Raw genomic sequence first — 20595 nt, 5'->3', positions numbered from 1 at the left:
ATACAAATAAATGAAAGTAAGATGCATAGCTGTAATAATGTCTACATTATCAGTTTAATGCAAGAAGCCGATGAAGAGTGTTATAAATTCTTTCCGAAGGATACAATTAAACTGGATATCTAGGCTTCAAATTGTGGTATCAACAATATAATTATTGTAATATGATACAACAGATATATTGCATGCTGCTATAGTATTACCACTAGATAACACAAAATGCTATAAAATCTTAAATATAACATTTTAGATTCGCTGTATATTATCTCATCAATTAATTAATGCCGTAAAAAGTAATTTATATTATTTTTTATTAATGTCTACAAGCATTCTGCGTTTAAGAAATATTGAAACTCTGCGTTGATATATAATGGAAAGAATTATTAATATATCTTTAAAAAATGTTACTTGTCAAGAGTTATTAAATCAGATTTCTGTAAAATAGTCTTTTAAAAAAATGTTCGCTTCTTTCTATCACAAAAACTATATCATATATATATATATATGTATCAAAACTATGGCATATATCAATGCCTACGTACCGCACATTTATAAACTATTCACGATATCGCCGGGGAAGCGACAAACGGCGCAATTTCATATACCGCGGTATAGCCGAGCGATCGCAAGCGCGATATCAAAATAGCGGAGTAGTAATTGAACGATGCCAGATACACGATCTGATCTTGCTGGATCTCTTCCGTCATAACGCGGCAGACACCAACACGTGTACGAATCGGTCGCACGCGCGTTTTACGGCGCTCGATGTAAACGACGTCAGTCGTAATCCCAGATGGCCGCGCGAGTGTTCGGGATATTACCCGCGCCGCCCGTAACACGCCGTGTAATTGCGCTACGGGAGTTTTCATTTCGTGTTGCGTACACAGATATAACAGTTTTCTTCCGTTCCGATCTCTTGCGCGCGGTTTGCGGTTATTAAAGCGGAGAAACTTGGTTTACTCTATTACCCAAGAGATTTTAATTATTGCGAATCTTTAATCGATTATCTTATCTTCTAATGATTGTTTGTGCCCTGCAAAATTTAGATCAGTGATAAGCTTGACGTTGAAAAATTCCATGGATTATTAAATACAATGCTGCAAAACTGCACAACGTATCTATAATTGAATCCTTTTTTACTTGCACATCTCGGTTGCTATCTTGAAGATAAATGTCAACTGATGTAACAAGGTACATACCTTAATAGAATAGCTGGTCGAGAAAAGTATGGTTAGATAAGAATATGTTTTTATCGTGAATTTAATTTCTGGAACTGAATTAACTAAATTACTGTTATTTTGTACAATATTTATGTAAGAAACACCAAGATATATTATTTAATACTTCAGTTTTTTATATTCAGTTTTTATCTTTAGTATATGTATCTAAAATCTAAATAGAAAAAGAATTTGTCTAATAATACACTGTTAAAGAGTGACCGCAAAAATAGCCTCCTTTTTCACCCTTGAATTTAGACTTCTACTTGGTACTAAATGATAGTCTATAATGAGTCATGAATCCTTAGAAAGTTTCAGATTGAGCCGGCTTTTATGGAGGGTCAAAGTTGGTTGCGTATTCGCTGTTTTAAAACGTTGAAATGGAAACTTACATAATAATAGATTCAAAAAACGTATTCGTTCGCTGTTATGTGATTATTTACAGGTATACGCGAATATATGTTAGTATAAATGTGATTAGAGTGAGTCCCCTCGTCTCTTTTTTTTCAAAGCCGGCTCAATTTGAAACTTTCTGAGGATTCATGACTCATTATAAACTATCATTTAGTACCAAGTAGAAGTCTAAATTTAAGGGTGAAAAAAGACAAGGGTGAATTAGGCTATTTTTGGCCTGTTTTTGCGGTCACTCTTTGTACTGTCAAATTATACTCAATTTGAGTCATTTTTAATCATTCCTATAAGTCGCTTGGTGACCAACTGGTGACCAACCTAGGTACCTACTATGTCGTTAATTTAGCTGAAACAATGTTACTTTAACTAAACCAATAGAATTTAAAATAATGTTGTTTTGTGTTAAAATAATAAATTTCAACACGCATAATTGTTAAAAATAACAAAGTGTTATTTAACTCAAGGTATTAGTTTAAATTTCATCTTTTAATTTAACAGTGTATATTTATTACAATTACTTTCTCTAGTTCTGTCATTAATCTAACTTCAAGATAAATTCGCAAACTTACATATAATAATATAAATAAATATGTAATAGCTTTACTAATTATTTATTATAGAGTGGAATTAATTTCTGAGTTATATCTATATCTATAATTTAAAAAGTGGATTATAGATAATGTGGATTGACAAAAACAAAGTCAAACCTAAAAACAATATTTTTATCACGAAACCATGGATGACAAAAGATTTGGAAAAATCAGAATTTTCGAGGTCAAAGATTGTATCAAAATATATAAAATTGTATTGTCAATATTCCAGTTTAAACAGTTTGAAATATCTTGCCGATTCTCAAAGACCTTGGTTTGAAAGGTAACGTCACAATCAGAATTATATTAATTTATTCTAAATTACTTTATTTACAGTACAGTTAGTGTCCGGATGTAGGAATGGATGTAGGAATATCTAGATATATGTAAAATTTGAAAATTATTTTAATTTAAAAAATACTTGCGAACAATTACGTTAATTACTATAATTCAATTTTTTACTTTAAGTATTCTGTAAGTTAAAATAAAAATTTTTAATGCATTCTTTTTGAAACAGATTTGACTCTTTTCAACTATTGCCTTAATTAACATTAATAAGTTTTAATCTTGTGTTATACATATAATAGGTATTAGTATATGTATAAAACGATAAGAAGGAAAGAAGAAGAATTATCATATTTACGAATTATGCAATACTTTTAAATTAAATGTTATTTTTCAAATTAAATTATTTGAATATTACTCACTCATTTAACGACGTAAAAACTCGCGCTCCAAAGCCAGTTCGCGTAATGCGATTATCGGGTGTTTATTAAAGCAATGATAAAAGCAATTTTCGCAGAGACTATACACGCTAGACGTTACAGATTCATACATTATATCAGCTTGCACATAAACAGAATGTATGATTAAAGTTATACAGTTTAATGAGCGCATTCTAATTTTTCGCGAGATTAACGGTACCGCGGTGAGTAGAGATTCTTGAATTCATAGCGGGCCGCACAAATCAAGTCATCCACAAATCACGAAACAAACGCGACGCGCTTCGAAAAAAGAAAGGAAAAGAAAAAAAAAAAAACGTAATTCCACAAAATGCCGGAGTCACATCGCGATACGGCGTTGCAAGTTGATTTAATGTAACGTTACGCGTGACGTTAATTGCGCCGTGCGAATTCGGTAATGGACGCGTTATGATACGAACAGGAACAAATTATTGCTCGATGTCGCTTAATTCGTTTATATTTTATATATTTTTGCTCATATCTCAGATGTTGCTGCCTTTAAACTTTTAAAAGTAAATAAAATAAGTGAATAAAGTAACATGTTGCCATTTTAATCGTGAAATATCATGACCAAATATTATAATGTTATTTTTGCACTTGTTTATGTAATAAAATACATCTTTCAGAATTTTCTGGGTTATAATACATTTTCTAATTATATCTGTTCTGGTGTTTATGGTTTATTCTTTATATAAAGAATTTATGACAACACCTTTAATAACTTCCATGGAAACAGATAGTTACAGAACGACAACTTTGAACTTTCCAGGTATGGAGATTAAGCTATTTCCCAGAACTTGCATGTATGCACGTAATTTATTTATAAAGATTTATTTGGTTTTTGATAGCAGCATGAAACAGTTTACTTTTATATATACCTGTTTTATAGTTCATAAAACTTTCGTGATATGTATTTCACGTCTGAATTATTTATCTTCTGACAGATAAATAGTTTCCTAGGAAAGATAGAGCCAATCATAACAATTACGAAAATATATTCATATAAAGATTTCTATTATATTAAAAATTGGATTAAAAAGTAGAATTACAAAATACAAAAAATGCAAAAGATATAATAAATAACTAAATGAAATATATTTATCTATTAAAAGAATGAAATAAACCATTGGCAATTAAAGACAATAAAAATATGAATTTTTATCCGCGCGCGCGCTCTGTCCTTTTTACGTTTTTAATATTTAAATATCTTCTCTTTTTTAAAACATGTTTTATTTTTTATTCTTGCTGTCATACACATATGCACTATATGTACAATATAAAAATTTAAAATATTACAATAATATTTTATTTAATAAACATAAAGAATTTTCGCATTCGTAATATTCTTTTTTTCTAAATTTTTTCATTTTATTACATTGATCAAAAGCCTCGATAATTTTTAGGAATCTCCATTTGCTCTATTAACAGGATAAGTCGACAATCCGCGACGGAACTGGCGACCGACATGTGAGCGAAATTTATTAAATAAACGTAAACTCTGTATTCACGTATATTAAACAAATACATTCGCGTGTGCACGAACGATGGCGAGGTACTGATGCACACGCAAGTCCACTTCAGCATTTTGAATACGTGTGGATATGATTTCGCCATTTCGTATCAAACTCTATAGATCGCACAATCGATCGGGATCACTCGAAGTTCAGTTTCGCTGGCTGTTTAACGCATATTATTCCGCGAATTTTCTCTGGGCGTGTTAAAACGGTCACCACATTTGCCAGCACGAATCGCAAATATCTATCCGCAAATATCCTCTATCGCCGGCTTGATCGCATGATTTATCTCTAGATTATGTTGGTAATAAAGTGGCAGCGCAAATATTTGATAATGTCGACGATGCTAATATTATGCGTCATCATTAATTTATCTAAATTTCCAATATCTATACTGGGTTCTTCGAATCTTCTCATGTAGCTTGTTGAAAAAATAATAACAGTGGCATTAAAGATGCTTTAGAAACTTTTTGTTATTTAAGTCAGTTAAATGTTATTAATTGATGGCGAGTATTAATTATATTGTCTAAAAAAAGGTTAACGTTGCAACAATATATAGGCATTTGATGAATGCTATTTTAAACGAATGTAGAGATCATATAGGTGTGTGACAAATGATACGTATCTGGTATCTATAGTTGATAGATGTGAACCTGTGATTGAAGATAGGTACTAACCATAGTGGTATTCCTATCGACCAGAGGATAGAGTTAACTCGCCACAATTGATACGATGTATACGCGAAGTTTAATCGACCGTTCAACGCATTGGATCCTACTTCGCTTTTTACGACGTCCGGAATCAACTGGCATTCGCCGATTATCATTAATTCGGTATCGCGCAGCACTTTCTTCGAACGCAACGAGAACGGATCGATGCATTGCGCATTGATGGAGAGCGTAGAATCAGTGGTTACGGCTCATTTAATAGAGTGTTAATATCCTCAAATCCAGCCGCTTCGCGCGATGCTACCTCGTATAGCCACTCGTGAACTTTTGGTATCCGTTAATGGAAGAGACGTTTCCGGAATTGTTGATTCGAAACAGGAATCTGCGAAGTTTCATAAGTAGTTCAACGCAAAAGTTTCTGTCCCGCTTGCGCATCGATTATTGACATTATAATTTTTTTAACGAGTTCTAATATCGTGAGGAGATATTGATTACAAATATTTTAATTAAAGTAAATATATTATTGAAATACCAAATATTTTAACACTCTCGACCATTTCCAACATTATCTTATACGCAGCTTTAAAGATAAATTTCTTATATTATTTTAAATTAAACTAATTCCTCGCTTTGTTTTTATTTCTTATTTTGATGTTAAACAATTAAATGTAAAAAGATTTAGATAAAATACGAACTATCCCAGATTTGATGATAATTTGAAAGTTTTATTTTATTTTATTCTATTTTATTCTATTTTAAAAATAAAGAGCTAATAGGAAAATGTCTTATGTCTATTGTATTATAACAAAAGGTATGCATGGTACTATTACAGTTATTACTTATATGAGATTATTTATTTATTATGAGCAAATAAATGCACTGGAGTACTTATACATTCATCTATATAACAGACACACCTAGATTATCACGTATAAATTAAAGATATCTTTGAGAAATGTGAATGTTATAATATAATATTAGATATATGCTGTATATATAAAGCCTTTAATTGAAATATTTATAAAATTTTTCTTGAAACCAGTTTTAACGCAAATATTACGGACCAATCAGTCGACGAAATTCACAACTTGGTCATGCAGTTGGGCAATCTCTACTCTTCCACTTTTCGTATGAATGCAAGTCTTGATATCGAAATAGATCAGCTTTTGATGGCTTATTACAAGGGGCCTTACGATGTTACGGAATTAATGAAAAATGTATGTATGCAAACTCAACCAACGTCAAGTTTCAATCACGTTTCAAATATAGATAATACTTTTACTTACAAGAACATTTTTATCAGACTTTTCTTATATATTTATGTATATATAAAATCTTTCTAATTATGTAGTAGATTATGTAATTATGTTAGATATACATACGTTTAATGAAACATCATCGATGAATCACGATCATAGTTGATTTTTGAAGTAAGCCTTTACATAGCTACAGTCAGATAGAAGTTTCTGTTTTTCTTTTACATTCTCATTTTCTTCTTCTTTTAATTTTACCTCATATCCTATCAAATTAGATAACTGATAATTAAAAATTGCTTAAATTTTATTGTTAAATAGTATAATAATGGGAGTTTAAATCCAAGCTTCTCTAATTTAAAATGCAAATTTCTTGAAAAGCATGATCCCGTTATTACTACCCCAATTTTTTGCGAGCGCTGCCTGCATAAATTTATCTCCCTAACTTTCAGTTCTCTGATAATTCTAGCAAACAGAAATCATTTATGTGAGCAACGCTTACTTTTCCCCTGATGTAGATGCATTAAACGAAAGGTTTCCTCTCCGACGATCAATTAAAATATTATTCGCACGATACTTCGCGTGTCGACCGTCGTTGTTACCGTTCACAGGAAATTATCGGCAATTTACGGCAACACGTGCCGCGTATATTTGCATTTTCCAGCTGACGCCGCAATGTTCGATGATACTATTGAAATGTAAGCTGCATGGGACCTTTAGAAACTGTTCGAACCTTTTTGAGTTTCGCAAGACGCAAGACGGATACTGTTGCACCTTCAATTACGCGCGTGAAAGCGACGACATTCTCGAGTGAGTATCCCGTGCTTTCACTCAAAATGTATTTCCGAGAAGCATACACAGTAGTTTAACCGCTTACTCGACAGTGGCATGTTTTAGTATGGTCAAACGAAGCATATTCCCTAAGCTTATAATTATATGTACGATATAAAGTTGTTTTAGCATTTGTTTTATAGTACTTATTGGCTAGCTGCGTTCGCTTTGGACGCTTTCGTGCTGAAAGCATCACTCCATCCTTTTTTAACATGTAATGAGCAATAAAGATGGACTGACGCTTTCAGCACGAAAGCGCCCAAAGTGAGCGCCAAGGTGAGCGCTGCAGTCATTATTGTAGTCTGACGAGAAGAAAAAAACAAAATTAATAAATTGTTATTATTCTTTTAAGTAGTTACTTTGATTATAGTTTGTAATCGTATACCTGAAAGTGGTCAAATTGATAAGAATTGAATTTATAACACAAGCTATATTGCTTTCAATAAATTGCCCATAATGTTTGTCGATTAGATCGCAGTTTGTCAATTATATCGCAGAAAAATATTGCCATTTACTTTAAATTCTCTTTGTACACGCGACACATTATAAAGATTAACTACTGCGACCTGGAAAAGTCATCTAGAATAATTCATGAGTGTTCTATTGATCATTTACATATTATTTTTTACTTAGCAAAGAGCTTATTTAAATCAATAAGACACACGCAAGTTCTATTTTCTATTTATATTAATAACGTATTTAAGTATTTAATCAAAATAATCGATAATAAATACCGAATAATGCCAAATGTCAGTCAGCTTAAAGCATCGTGAGAGAAGAATGTGGGTTATTCAGTTTGAAAATCTGATGTTATGTTAATATAACGTTAAATGCGTCCGTTCGAAAAATTAATGACAGCAATTATGTATATCTTGACAGATTGCCCGATGTGATTGAGTCGATTCCTGTGCACCATGTGGATGATCTCGGAATAGAACGCGGTCTAACGGTCGTAATGGATCCACTTTTGGATGATTATTTCTACTCAATATTGCCCATTGTGGGTTGGAAGGCAAGTAGAAACGGCATCGCGTGCTATTTAATAAGTCGGGAAAACAAAAACACAGTAATATCTAATATCCCCACATTCTCAGAGAACAATTTCATTTCGGGGCCAAAATTACATCTGCCATTAAGGAAAAGTTATTTATCGTTCATGCAAAATTAAAATCTGGAAAATTCTTCTTTTTTTTAATTAACCAAAAAACAGCTTTGTTTAACCTAGATTCTGAGAAACTTGATAATGCATAAAATTACATAGAGTGTCCCTAGAATGTTTTGCTTAACTTCGTCAGCGTGTCTTGCTTATCAAGGTAATGATAAAAGTTTGAATGAATGTAAAGAACTTCTGTTATTTAGAATAGTTGTAAGAAGGAAATTGCGTATTCAAGAGAATTTCAGGAAAATAATTAATAGCCTTAATTAAATTATAGGAACTTAATTTAATTCTGTGAAACGTTAGATATATTAAGCGCAGCTATATATGTAGAACAGATTTCTTTAGTTGCGTCAATGATTGTAAAATCGCGATAAATGTTTATAAAAAGTAATCGATACGTTCTGCAAATTTTCTTATTTCGTCGAAATAAAGAAAGAATACGTCGCGGTAAGAATTTTTTGCTCTCCGGTACGTAAAATTCTAATCTAACGTATAATTTAGAAAACGCCTTGCATGAGAATTGCCTGGAAATATCTTCGTCTCGCGAAAACGGGTCATATTCGACTCGTAACGAGTTGTTACCACGAGTGCTGAATATGAAAAGGGGCTAATCGAGCGAAATGAAGATTTATTCGCGTAATGCTTTATCATGCTAACGTAGCGTTAACGTTCGATTTTATAGTGCGAAGTATCACGAAATATATATATATATCCGACTTTTAAATACATTTAACACATATAGATAATTAGGAAATTATACTTCATTGGTTATCATTGATGATGAATGTTTAACTTAATTAGTTAATTAGTTTCAAACACATCAAACGCATCAAACAAGATTATTACATTTATTATAAAATAATACATTATTGTTATATCCATTAATTTTCAGAAACAAATAAAAGTTTTAATTTATCATTTACAAAATATTAAGCAAATTGCATGTAAAATTTTAATTTTACGATTTAAGTTATAAATTGAAAGTATAAAGTCTTAAAAAATTGTACAAGAAATAAAGAAACTTGAAATTAACTTCTCAGGAAAATTTTCATGAAAAGTAATGATTTTTGTATTAGAGAAGAGAAGAGATCAATTGTTGAAACTATGATATTTTCACCAGTTAAATTTTTAATAAAATCAAATTCAATTGTGGAAAGATAACATTTATTCTCTATAAGGTTCAGAGAGTACGGTTCTTTTAGAGGATAACGTAGTAAGCATTGTTATATTGAGATTGCAATATATTTAATTGCAATATTTTAATACTATTATTAAAATATAAATAGTACTTTCAGCATATACATAAAACTGATTTAAAAAATACAGTGTAACGAGTGAAGAATCTGACCTCAAATATTATTCACAGCATAAACGTAAATCTTCCAATCTTATTTTTTGATAAGCTAATTTCTTAATTATTTCCTAAGTATATCAATGCGAGTTCTAGTAATTATTTGAATTAATAAAAAAATACAATTTTATATAAAATATATTTCAACTATATCGTACACACATCAAATCTATCGTCGTGATAAAGGTAATCGGTAGCTGCCTCCTGCCGTGAACTTTTTCCACGCTTACCGTGCCATTACAGGCCACCTGTGCTTCATTCGCTCATAGTGCACGGTGATAAAAAAGCTCGTGAAAGTCATTAGCGGTGCGATATAATCGCGCGTTACCTTCACTTCGCTATATTTGCAGCGTAGTGTGTACTTTAGGCTGTAGCAGCACTTACGGAGAACCCGCATTCGGGCAAAAAAACGTCCTGGAAGATTCTATTCTTTTGTCGAGATACTTTTTGTCGTATACTTGCAGATACAAGATTAACCAAACTTTTTAAATAAACGTTGTAGAATAAGCGTAATTATTATATATTTATAAATTTTTAAAAAGTTTTTCAGAATTGTTTGTTACTAATTTTAATTTCATATTAAACAGACAGTTGTTATATAAGATTCGAGCATTTGTTTGTTAAAGCTGAAAGTATGTCTTAAGTTATTAAATCAATTATATGATTATTGATTTATTAATTATTATTTAATTATTATAATATATTATAGTTTAACAGTATTACCTTGTAAGTACGTCCATATTTATGAGAAGGCTTTAATTTGTGATGAGTGTTTAATATTTTTTGTTTGCTAATTTGTTATTTCTTTCATTGAGGAAAATTAACTCCCAAATTTATCAAGAAATCTTTATAATCGAAATACTTTTTTAAAATACATATGCTGTAAATATATGTCATAAACATTTTAATAACATAAAAATGTCCGAAATCTTTTTACTTTACAACAACAAAGATTAGCTATTCTATGTTTTTATATAAATAAGAAATTAATTCATATATCAAAATGAATTTTTCGATGAGATTCGATTTTATTCCTGTTCTTTGATAAAACATCGTGATGTTTTATCTTGATTTATAAAAATATAGCAAATATAATACAGAGCATAGTTGCAATATGGTATTCCAGGTAAATGTCAGCTGCGTCGTAATTAACTTGTGGAAACAGACTAGCGCATTACACAAATTACGATGTCCCTTTTTGCAGCGCAGCGTAAAAAAAACATGTATTACATGTAACGCTACAAAAACCGTGTGAGTCTCGGATGAACTCGAGTCAAGCAAAAAAATATTTTGCATACGATGTTTACATCAACAGCGAATGTTTTATAAATTATATTCATATTGATTCGAGCGTTTGAATGCAATTCGACTCAGCAAGCCGAATAATATCGAAACAAATATTATGTAAATAACAAGATATTTTTAAACATTTTATTGTTGAATACTATACAAAAATGATTCATGCTCCTTATAATCTCCCATTTTGATGGTAACGACCTTCTTTAATTATCAATTTTATTATACATTTCTTTATAAAACACATATTGTCTTTTTAACAAACGTGTTTAGCTTTAATTAATCAATGCGTACAAACAATTTATTCTATAAATTTAATTTCATTAATTTAATTAAATTTATAGAAGTCTAAAAGAAGCAACGAGAGAGAGAGAGAGAGAGAGAGAGAGAGAGAGAGGTAAAAATTTAGTAAAATTAATATTTCTTGGGTTTTTAGGTGCTTGTGTTTAATCCTACCGATTATCCGGATATGACTAGCGGTGGTGTCACGGAGCTACTGGCAATGCCTCTCTCCGAGACATACGTGGACGTGACTACGACGGCTTTTGTTAGTACCCAAATAATCAGGGATTTTCCCAGGGAGAAACGTAACTGCATTTTCGATGATGAGGAGACAATGTATAAAGAAAAGAAGTATACTTACAGTGATTGTATCGTCGATTGTAAGGTTTATAACATACAAAAAGTCTGTGGATGCAGACCGTTTTTCTACCCACGTCGCGGCAAAAGAGAATGTTAGTAAAAATACATGATTAATTTTTTTAACTGTTAATGCTAATTTTTAAAAAAATTTTCTTGGATTAAATACGCATAACTTGAAATTTGATATATTTAATGCTTACGCATGTATGTATTATTATTTGTACCGCTTGCGCACATATACATACACAGTAAAAAAATTTGTGTTAAATATAACATAAATCGACATGCAAACACGGCCAATAAAAACTGTAATATTTCGTTAGTAGAGACAAGCATATCGTCAAGTGACAGAATATAATAATCGTCATAATAATCGCGATACTTTATTTAACCACAGTCAAATCGTATCGTACGGTTGAAAGTCCTGATAAAACTAAACTGATACTAACTTGATCGACCCCGACAAATCGTATATCCGGCAACGGACGAGTTTCGATGTTAATAGAACGAGCGGTAACATCGAACTCGCAAACCCTTAACACTTACAAGAGCGCGAACTACTTTCATTGGTGTTCCTTCGCAGTGCATCACAATCTACCGAAGGTTACGATTCGGCAATATTGCTAGCAATCTTCGGAGCAAATAGTATTGCTTTCTTCTCCTTTTTGTTTTCTTCTCAAATTCTACCTATCCAATTTACAATAGTTCTTGTATCTTCTTCTATTTGATAGCAAACTATTTACATATTTTAGAAAATACGATAAAGAAAAGGAAGAATAACATATGATATTATTTAAAATTGTAATTATTTATTATCTGTTAATATAACTCGTTGATAAAATTGGATTAAACAATTAATAAAACTTACAGATTTTACAGAGAGTTTTGTGTTAATAAAAGTAATTCTTCTTTAATGGAAAAATTATATTTATGTTATACGAGTCAAGAAGTATATAATAAATGTTAATTTTTTATTATTGCGTTTTTTTTGCAATAATATATTATAATAGTATCTATTATTATGCCATACTTTAGTAGTCTTTTAAGATACGAAAAAATACATAAATATGATACAAAAATTCGAGATTTATTAAAAAACTTGAGTAATAATGTGACTATTTCCGTTATCGTAAAAATGGAAAATCAATAAAAGAAGAAAAATAAAAACAATCTGAGTGAACAGTCAATATGATAACGTCGTACACAACGTATCTTTCGAAGCCAATAAGATTTCCGTCAATTCCTCACATCGTTCTTACATCTCTCATTCATGCTTCGATTTATTCTCTATTTTTGTCACAAAAATTGAGGTAAAACGAAAATCAGAACTAATATTAAATAAAAAATACGATAGAAATAACTTAAAAATATAAACATAAAAAATAAAGTTTTATAGACCTAGTTTTACTAATTTATAGTTTAATTAAAATATAAAATGATAATCATTATCGATCAATAATTTGAATTAAAAAATGTAATTGGAGATTAAAGATAAAAAGCACATAGCCAGATGTAATTATAGATAAAATTAGTAATAATCATTAATCAGATATTAATCACAATAGAATTATAATCGCGGTGTTTAAAAGAAGATAAACCCCGCGATAAACGCGGTTATTTTTTATATCAGTTGAAAATATGACTCAAGACTATAGAAAATAAGATTTAAATGAACTATACGGTAAAGATCGTATCTTATTGGATAAATCGGGTTTCCCCCAGACCTGTGCACCCTCTTACATCCCGGCGATTTCTTTCTTCTATCACGAAGTCGAGAGAGGCGTGGGCGGCAATCTGTAAAGGAACGTTGCGCGCCGCATTGCGAGGCGTACGCGTTCGCGAGCTTTCTAACGAGGCTTTACCACGGGTGGCTTAAAGCATTAAAGCGGATCGCGTGAAGCATCGCTCTGTAGGATTAACTTACCGTGGCCGGGGATTCTAGCGAAGAAGAGGAACTCGCTGAAAGCGGCGGCGCCGCGACGCGGCGCATGCAACGCCAAGTACACTCCTCTCTCTGCTGTTCTTTCGTTTTAAAGCCGACCCCGATTGCTCTTTTTCTCGCGCTCCATCGATAGCGTAGGGCGTGCTCGGAGTCGTTTTTCTCGCTGCCTCCTTCGTTCTCCATATTAATCAACAACACGTGCAACGACGCCCGCACTACTGCCCGACGTATCCTCCATCCTTCCTTATACTGCTTAAAAGTATCAGCGTTTCTTGCAAATTTTTATTTTTGTATTTTTATTTCAGTGCTGAAAGTAAAACTTTGTAACAATAACGTAATTTTATCTGGCGGTTATAGTATCATACGGTACGATGAAGCTTTTAGATTATAAAAAATAAAAAAAGTCCTTGGGGATTTTTGATAACATAGGCAATCAAATTTTTAATTATATTCAAAGAATGTAGATTAAAATTTAACTTTACATGTTTCTGTACGTTGTGCAATCTGGAAAGAAAATATTTATATTCTAAAGTTGTGTTATAAAAGAAATCTCTTTATATTACGTAATGCATTTATAGCATATATAGTAATATATGTACTTAAAAATAGGAAAGATGTGATAAAATATAGCTATACATATAAATAAGTTTTGAGCACAACTTGATTTTTTAAAATTTACTTTAGAAAAGAGGAACTTTATTAATTTTACAAATATTCTGTTTTTATGATAATTATGTTTTGTGCGTAACGTATTGTATATTTTGTTACATATTTCAGATGCGCAGCGTATTTGCAACAACCAGGACTTAAGTTGCCTATCTAAGTATAAATGTAAACGTTGTTATTACATTGTTAATGTAGAAAGTTATTTTTTTATTTATAAACAATTTTAAAACTTTAATATTTATATTATTTATAATTTATTATAAAAGTAAATTAATTTTAATTACGTCATTGATACTTGCGATATTGATTTTTTATTTTTCCTATGGCAGCCAAATGGTTGACGATTTTTCCTCACGAGGATACAGGACATATTTTTCGAAACGAAGAAAACGCTTTGCATTGTCAAATTTGTTATCCTGCCTGCAATGATCTTAATTATGATGTATTGAGTTGGAAGAGTTACATGACTCCCGGTGGATACAATACCAACTTATTGTAAGTATATGGAATTTTTTGTCAATATATATGAAGAATAATATCCTTTGAATAGGCTATATATAATGTAAGGCGCCGAGATACTTTCGTTGCATTATTTCAGATGGAATTACAATGTTACTGATGAAGGAGTGCTACATGTATACTTCTCGAAATACGGCACAATCAGATTGAAACAAGACGTGGCTTTTTACTGGTATGAACTCATGAGTAAGTACAGATTGTCAAGAAGTTCTACTTGAATGAAGAGATCAAATTTAAATTCTGCGAATTAGAATTTTTATATATATCTTTAGCAAATAAAAAAATTTTAAAAGAGCTTATAAAATAAAAACGCATTCTATTTTGAATATAAGATCAATTGTAGGAACATAAGATTCTTTTCTTTATTCACCTTTACATATTTTTTGTTAACAGATCTTGCAATTATGTATTCAATCAATTTGTTTAGTTTTTCGAAATAATTTTTAATAATCAAATTTTTTGACAAAAGCTCTCATAAAAATAATTTTGCAAAATAAATAATGCTCTGACAGGTATAAAAAATGCAAAGTCCCGTCAAAGTCTTTAATTAAACTTGATGTAAATATATCTAATGTATCTCTCATGCCGTGTCCCGTATGTTAAATCTACAATTCGATTTTTGAAGATAACCCCGGCTTGCAATATTTGCCTTTACCAGCTTTAATTACTTGCACATTGCAAAAAAGAAGGAAATTATGAAAATCCACCGTTGCATTTGACATGAAAACTAACGATAAGCAAATTTTTTTCAGTTGATATAAAATATATAAAAAATATCACGTAAGCAAAGGTAGAGTAGTGTAGAAGAGAAATTTTCTGCCCGTGTTTTCTGTAGGATACTCGAGGGTTCTCAAAAATGGAATTTTAATATCTGACTGTGTATAACGTTTCACCACTGGTTCTCATGTGCGCAAAAAAGAAAAATAATACTTTTTGCATAGAGCGCAATTTTTAGTTGCTGGCGCTTATACTTTGCGACCAAATTACTAAAACGAGAAAATTTCCTGAAAAACATGAAAAAGTTTACTGGACACACACATATTCGACCTTTTATAACTCTGAAAAGTTAATTTGAAGAAAACAGTATTTAATTTATAATTAATTAGAGAAACAGAATTTTAAATTTAATTATATACATTGTGTATGCATTTTATTTATTCTATCTCATACTGATGAAATAACATGATCAAGATTTTATCGAAAATAACGTTCTTTGAAAATTTTAAACGTTTTAATTGCAAGGAAAGTTTTAGTAACCTAAAAATTTTAATTAATCTAAACTATGTAGAAATAAAGTACATTAATCTAATCCTAATCACATTTTTCGACAGCAATTTTCCGACAAATATGATTCTAAGGCTGAAAATACCTTTTCAAAATAAATCTGGCTTTCTATATTTTTGATAATATCGCAAAAATGAACAAAAAATGAAAGATATTGAAAATATATTATCATCCTCTTAATCTAGGAAATTTATATTCTTTGATAGCCAAATATAACAGATATCTTATAACCCCTTTATAATGAGAAATTAGAGATTATAATTTTCTTTTAAAATGTGAAATTAATCCTTAATGTTAAAAAAAATTGAAATATTTTTTGAATTTTTGGGTTGTCAAACATTTCTTGTTATAAAATCTCTCGTTCTGAAAAACAGGGTTTTGTACATCCTTCGTTTTGATGAATATGTATTAGGGATTAATACATAAATTACAAAGATCAGAAGAAATGGTGATGCTTCGGTGAGAGTAGATGTGCACTTTTTTCAACACTAATTCTAATAAATTGTACATTTATCTAAATTTACCTTGAAAAATCGTTACAATTTTTTCACATTAACTACCAACGGAAAGTAATAATTCTATATTAGTTGATAAAAGAATTATTAGGTTTATATATATGTATACATGTGTTTTTTACAAACTAGACTAGAAAAAAAGATAGCATCCGATCTCCAAAGTATTGATTAGAACAGCAAGCTTGTAAAAAAAGAAAGAAAATGGTGGTGATATCGCTGTAAAAAGGCCTTATTTCTTTTACAGTGTAAATCGCCACTACGTGCGCGTAATGCTTTTTTAAGTGTACAATAAAAACACTCGGCCATTTCCAACAAATTATCTTATCTTCCCGTGCTATCAAGACGTCGTATCATAAAGACAATCGTTTTGCAGGTGATATCGGCGGTATATGCGGTGTCTTCATCGGCTTCAGTTTCATCAGTGTAGTGGAGCTTCTGTACTTCTTCGCGCTTTTGTTTCGTGATTTGCTCACTAAAGAATTGACCTTACAAGAAGATGACAATCAAGAGGAAGAAAACCCATCAGTCCAAGCTCAAACCATACGGGCAATTTATTGGAAGGAGCTGCTACCGCGATCTTGGCATTCGGCAAAATACGGCAAAGGCTTAACAAACAGAGCTAGATATTGACTGACAAGTTATTATGGAACTATTCGGATAGAATTCCGATTGTGATAATTTTATTCCTTGTCAGTTATTTTATCATAAATATATTCAGATCATATTCAAAATAATTGAAAAGTATCTGATGACATCTTGTGAGCAAAGAAAATCGATTCCTATCGAGATAAAGTCTTAGGCGAAAATAATTGAAGAAGATTTTTACTCTCTGTTTATTTCAACATAATGATAAATCAATTTTAAACAAAATTTATAATTGTCTAAAAAGATTTGAAGATGGAATCGTGATCGAAAATTTGTTAGTCAGATATTCACTTTTCTTAATGGAAAACAGTTTTATAATAACTGCACCGATAACTGGTTTAATGTAAAATAATTTTTAGGAAATTTTATTATTATATTGATTAAGTTCATGATAAAAACTTCTAGAATTTTGTTATAGTAAAAGATTGTTACAAAAAGACACAAATAGTTTTTAATTAATGATAATTTTGGTGATGTTTTAAACTTTCGATGAAAGTATAGATCGATTTTACATAACTTGTTATCCCAAAAAGTACCACCTCAAATTTTGATTGCATTTCTGCATAATTAAAGTGTGCGCCGAATTATCGAATATCCATTGAAAGGATCTTAAGCTTGATGCAAAAATTTTATAGTTTGGTTTTATATAGAATAGAATTAAATTTTAGTAATGCTCTCTGTGAATATAAAATCGACTTTTACTTGAAAAAACAATAGATTATTATGTGTTACAATCATTTTACATGCAATTTTATAGTTCAAGTATTAGATATAACATTTATGTTTCTGCTATATAGAATTGTAGAAATAATTAATTACGTGCAAAATGAATGCAATTATAATAATATGTATCTTGGGAAAAACATTCACCAGCTGCAGCTTCGAGTTGACGGTTATTTCATAAAGACAATATTGCTGGATAATAAGACGTTATTAATGAGGAAAGTGCTAAATAATGAGGCGGCAGTTGTTTACGCGAGAGAGATACGAAGCGGTTATAATACCGTCGCTGTAAGAGCATGAATGGAACGTGATAGAAACATGAAGCTGCATGGGAATTGTTATCTGCTTCGATGACACTCACCTGAGGACACGTAATTAATTTCTCAGCGTAATTATGCTTTTTAACAGATATTTAAGCGCACTTGCATCTAAAATAGAATTTCACATAATTGCACATGTTTAACGAGTCAACTTCGATCTGGTTATTAAAATGACTTTGGTGGGATTCGATCAGATTTCGATTGACTTTACGAAAATCTAACTAAATCTTGCAAATCAATATTGGCAATTCGATATTACGGTAAATAGATTCGACTGTTTGCAGATGTTGCTTGTCGGTACAGAGGCCGCGCATATAATTTCACAAGCATATATAATACTGTTTTATATGCAGGTATCTGAATATTTTGCTATTAAATTGTCCAGAATCACATATTATGTGCACTGAGATTTTAATATAAATAAAGAGGAAATTTTACTTTAGAGAAAGCGTTCTGAATAATACCGATAAACTTTATGTCAAGATTCTTTGATCCTAAATATAATTTTACTGTAGGTACCCAAAATCTGAAAATTGCAACGATTAAAAATTTTACCAAATAATCTTCAGCAATTATAATAAATATTACAAACTTGGTTCTCATTGGATTTCTATATTCAATTTAATTTTTATTTGTACTAAGAGATATACAAGGTGACTCACCTTGTTATATAACTTTGAAAAATAAGAGGATTTAGAAAATGTAATATCCAACGAAACTTTTTTTATAGCAACACAAAGACTCGATCAAAGAATCTTTATGTGAACTTCGTCGGTGTAAGTAATTCTGGATCAGCCTGTAGAAGCCACCCGAGCGGCCAGTTATGTGCCACAGTTGTGCCACAAACTTTCGTGAGACAGGTCAGGACGGTCTCGAGGGAAGGACAGGGTTGGGGGAGGCAGGAGGCAAATATTATTAACGGGACAGGTACTAAACGTTTTGCGGTACCGATGTATCCGGTGAGAGCGCCGAATGACGACGATCAGAAGGGCGAGGGCAACGGAGGAAGAAAAATATGGCTATCATGTGGTTGCAGTACCGTAATAATCTTCCGTCGTATCGCCGCCGTCGACACTATATGCACTCGGTACAAACCGCGCAACCGAGTCAGATTCTATACGCAGGGGAAGATTTATTAACGAAAGCTACACCGCGGAACGCTGATATATTATCGATAAAAAAGAAGCGACATGCCTTGACTCTGACGCCTCCCTGACAACCCTTTCATTCTTCTCTGGCCTGATCCTCCATTATATTATGGTTTCCCTATTTTAGAATGATATATGCGACTCTTGATATGAAATATATGTTCAACCAATATTCAACTCTTGACATGAAATATAATCAGGGTCATGTTTTCGTCGTATCTTACAACATCAAATATTATGCGAAATTAATATGCTTTAATTATTAGCACATATATAATTCAATTAGTGATATTATTGAAAGCGCATTGTTATCGGCATTATAAATCCATCTTACAATACTGAGATCCATATCACAATAATAAATCTTATGAAATTCAATCTTTATTTCTATTTTGTATATAATTAATAAAACTTTATCTTTCAACAATTTGTGTCTTCTTAAGTTTAAATAGAGGCATTTTTATTAATAAGGTTTTAGAAATAAAATGTCAACAATAGGCATATAAAGTAATTTTATAGCTATTAATTTCTAATTATTTAAATAAAATTTAAATAAAAAGTATTGCATGTGTCAAATTTTATCAAGAAAAATCAATGTCAAATTAATTACACTTTGATAGAAAATTTGTTGATGCTATTCAACATCAATTTACGCAAAACTGACAAGCGGAATTGTTTTCAACTTTCCCTTTTTTAATTGATTTATTTCTACACCATGTATTGTATATGTATATAATGCGTGTATGTATGTGTACCTGTGTGTCTTTGCGTGTAGAAAGTTCCGTGTTTCTTCCGGAAAATTCAAAACGTTTCTTAACATTTGTAATCCGAAGAAATTTGCTCTTTGCGCCACATCGAAACAATTATCATTAATAGTTTGAAGCTCGTTAACCCGCTGGACGATTGCTCGCCTCCAGCCCTTGTGTTTATGCTGTTTGCTACCGGAACGTCGGCGTCGTGAAGCGGTGCAGTCTTGACCAATGCAATTCGAACTTCCCCGCTTTGGACACGTCGTGCAAATATCCGTTCCGGTAAACAAAGCATGTACACGCCGTGTACATAACTAGAGATAACGATCCCGCATAGATAGTATTCGGACACAGGACAGAAATGCTCGATGCGTTTCTCATCCAAGCGTATCCCTTTCCGATGTGAGCAATT

General features: G+C 31.2%; 1 protein-coding gene across 2 annotated transcripts; it reads left to right on the top strand.

The window, feature by feature from the left end:
- The first annotated feature begins 647 nt into the window (after nt 1-647).
- LOC139810012 (sodium channel protein Nach) lies at nt 648-19508 on the top strand. Of its 2 annotated transcripts, XM_071773353.1 has the most exons (12): nt 648-1188; nt 2246-2498; nt 3585-3727; nt 4362-4425; nt 6183-6357; nt 7058-7203; nt 8104-8236; nt 11467-11764; nt 14392-14445; nt 14610-14775; nt 14879-14985; nt 16972-19508. In XM_071773353.1, exons 2-12 carry the CDS (start codon nt 2305-2307, stop codon nt 17226-17228), a joined length of 1737 nt encoding a protein of 578 aa, XP_071629454.1. In that variant the 5' UTR covers nt 648-1188; nt 2246-2304; the 3' UTR covers nt 17229-19508. The 2 variants fall into 2 exon arrangements, with proteins under 2 accessions (XP_071629454.1, XP_071629455.1); XM_071773354.1 differs by lacking the exon at nt 2246-2498 and having other exon boundaries at nt 650-1188.
- The last annotated feature ends 1087 nt before the right edge of the window (nt 19509-20595 follow it).

The sequence above is a fragment of the Temnothorax longispinosus genome, chromosome 3, assembly GCF_030848805.1.
Source record: "Temnothorax longispinosus isolate EJ_2023e chromosome 3, Tlon_JGU_v1, whole genome shotgun sequence".
Taxonomy (NCBI): domain Eukaryota; kingdom Metazoa; phylum Arthropoda; class Insecta; order Hymenoptera; family Formicidae; genus Temnothorax; species Temnothorax longispinosus.
Note: the sequence above shows the minus strand (reverse complement) of the source record. Positions and strands in the feature narration are given on the sequence as shown.

Bases quoted from the DNA above. Each gene is read 5' to 3' on its own strand.
- LOC139810012 (XM_071773353.1), top strand. From the start codon at position 2,305: ATGTGGATTGACAAAAACAAAGTCAAACCTAAAAACAATATTTTTATC. The intron at 6,358-7,057 runs GTATGTATGCAA...TGCATTTTCCAG, and splicing joins TTACGGAATTAATGAAAAAT to CTGACGCCGCAATGTTCGAT. The intron at 8,237-11,466 runs GCAAGTAGAAAC...TTGGGTTTTTAG, and splicing joins TGCCCATTGTGGGTTGGAAG to GTGCTTGTGTTTAATCCTAC.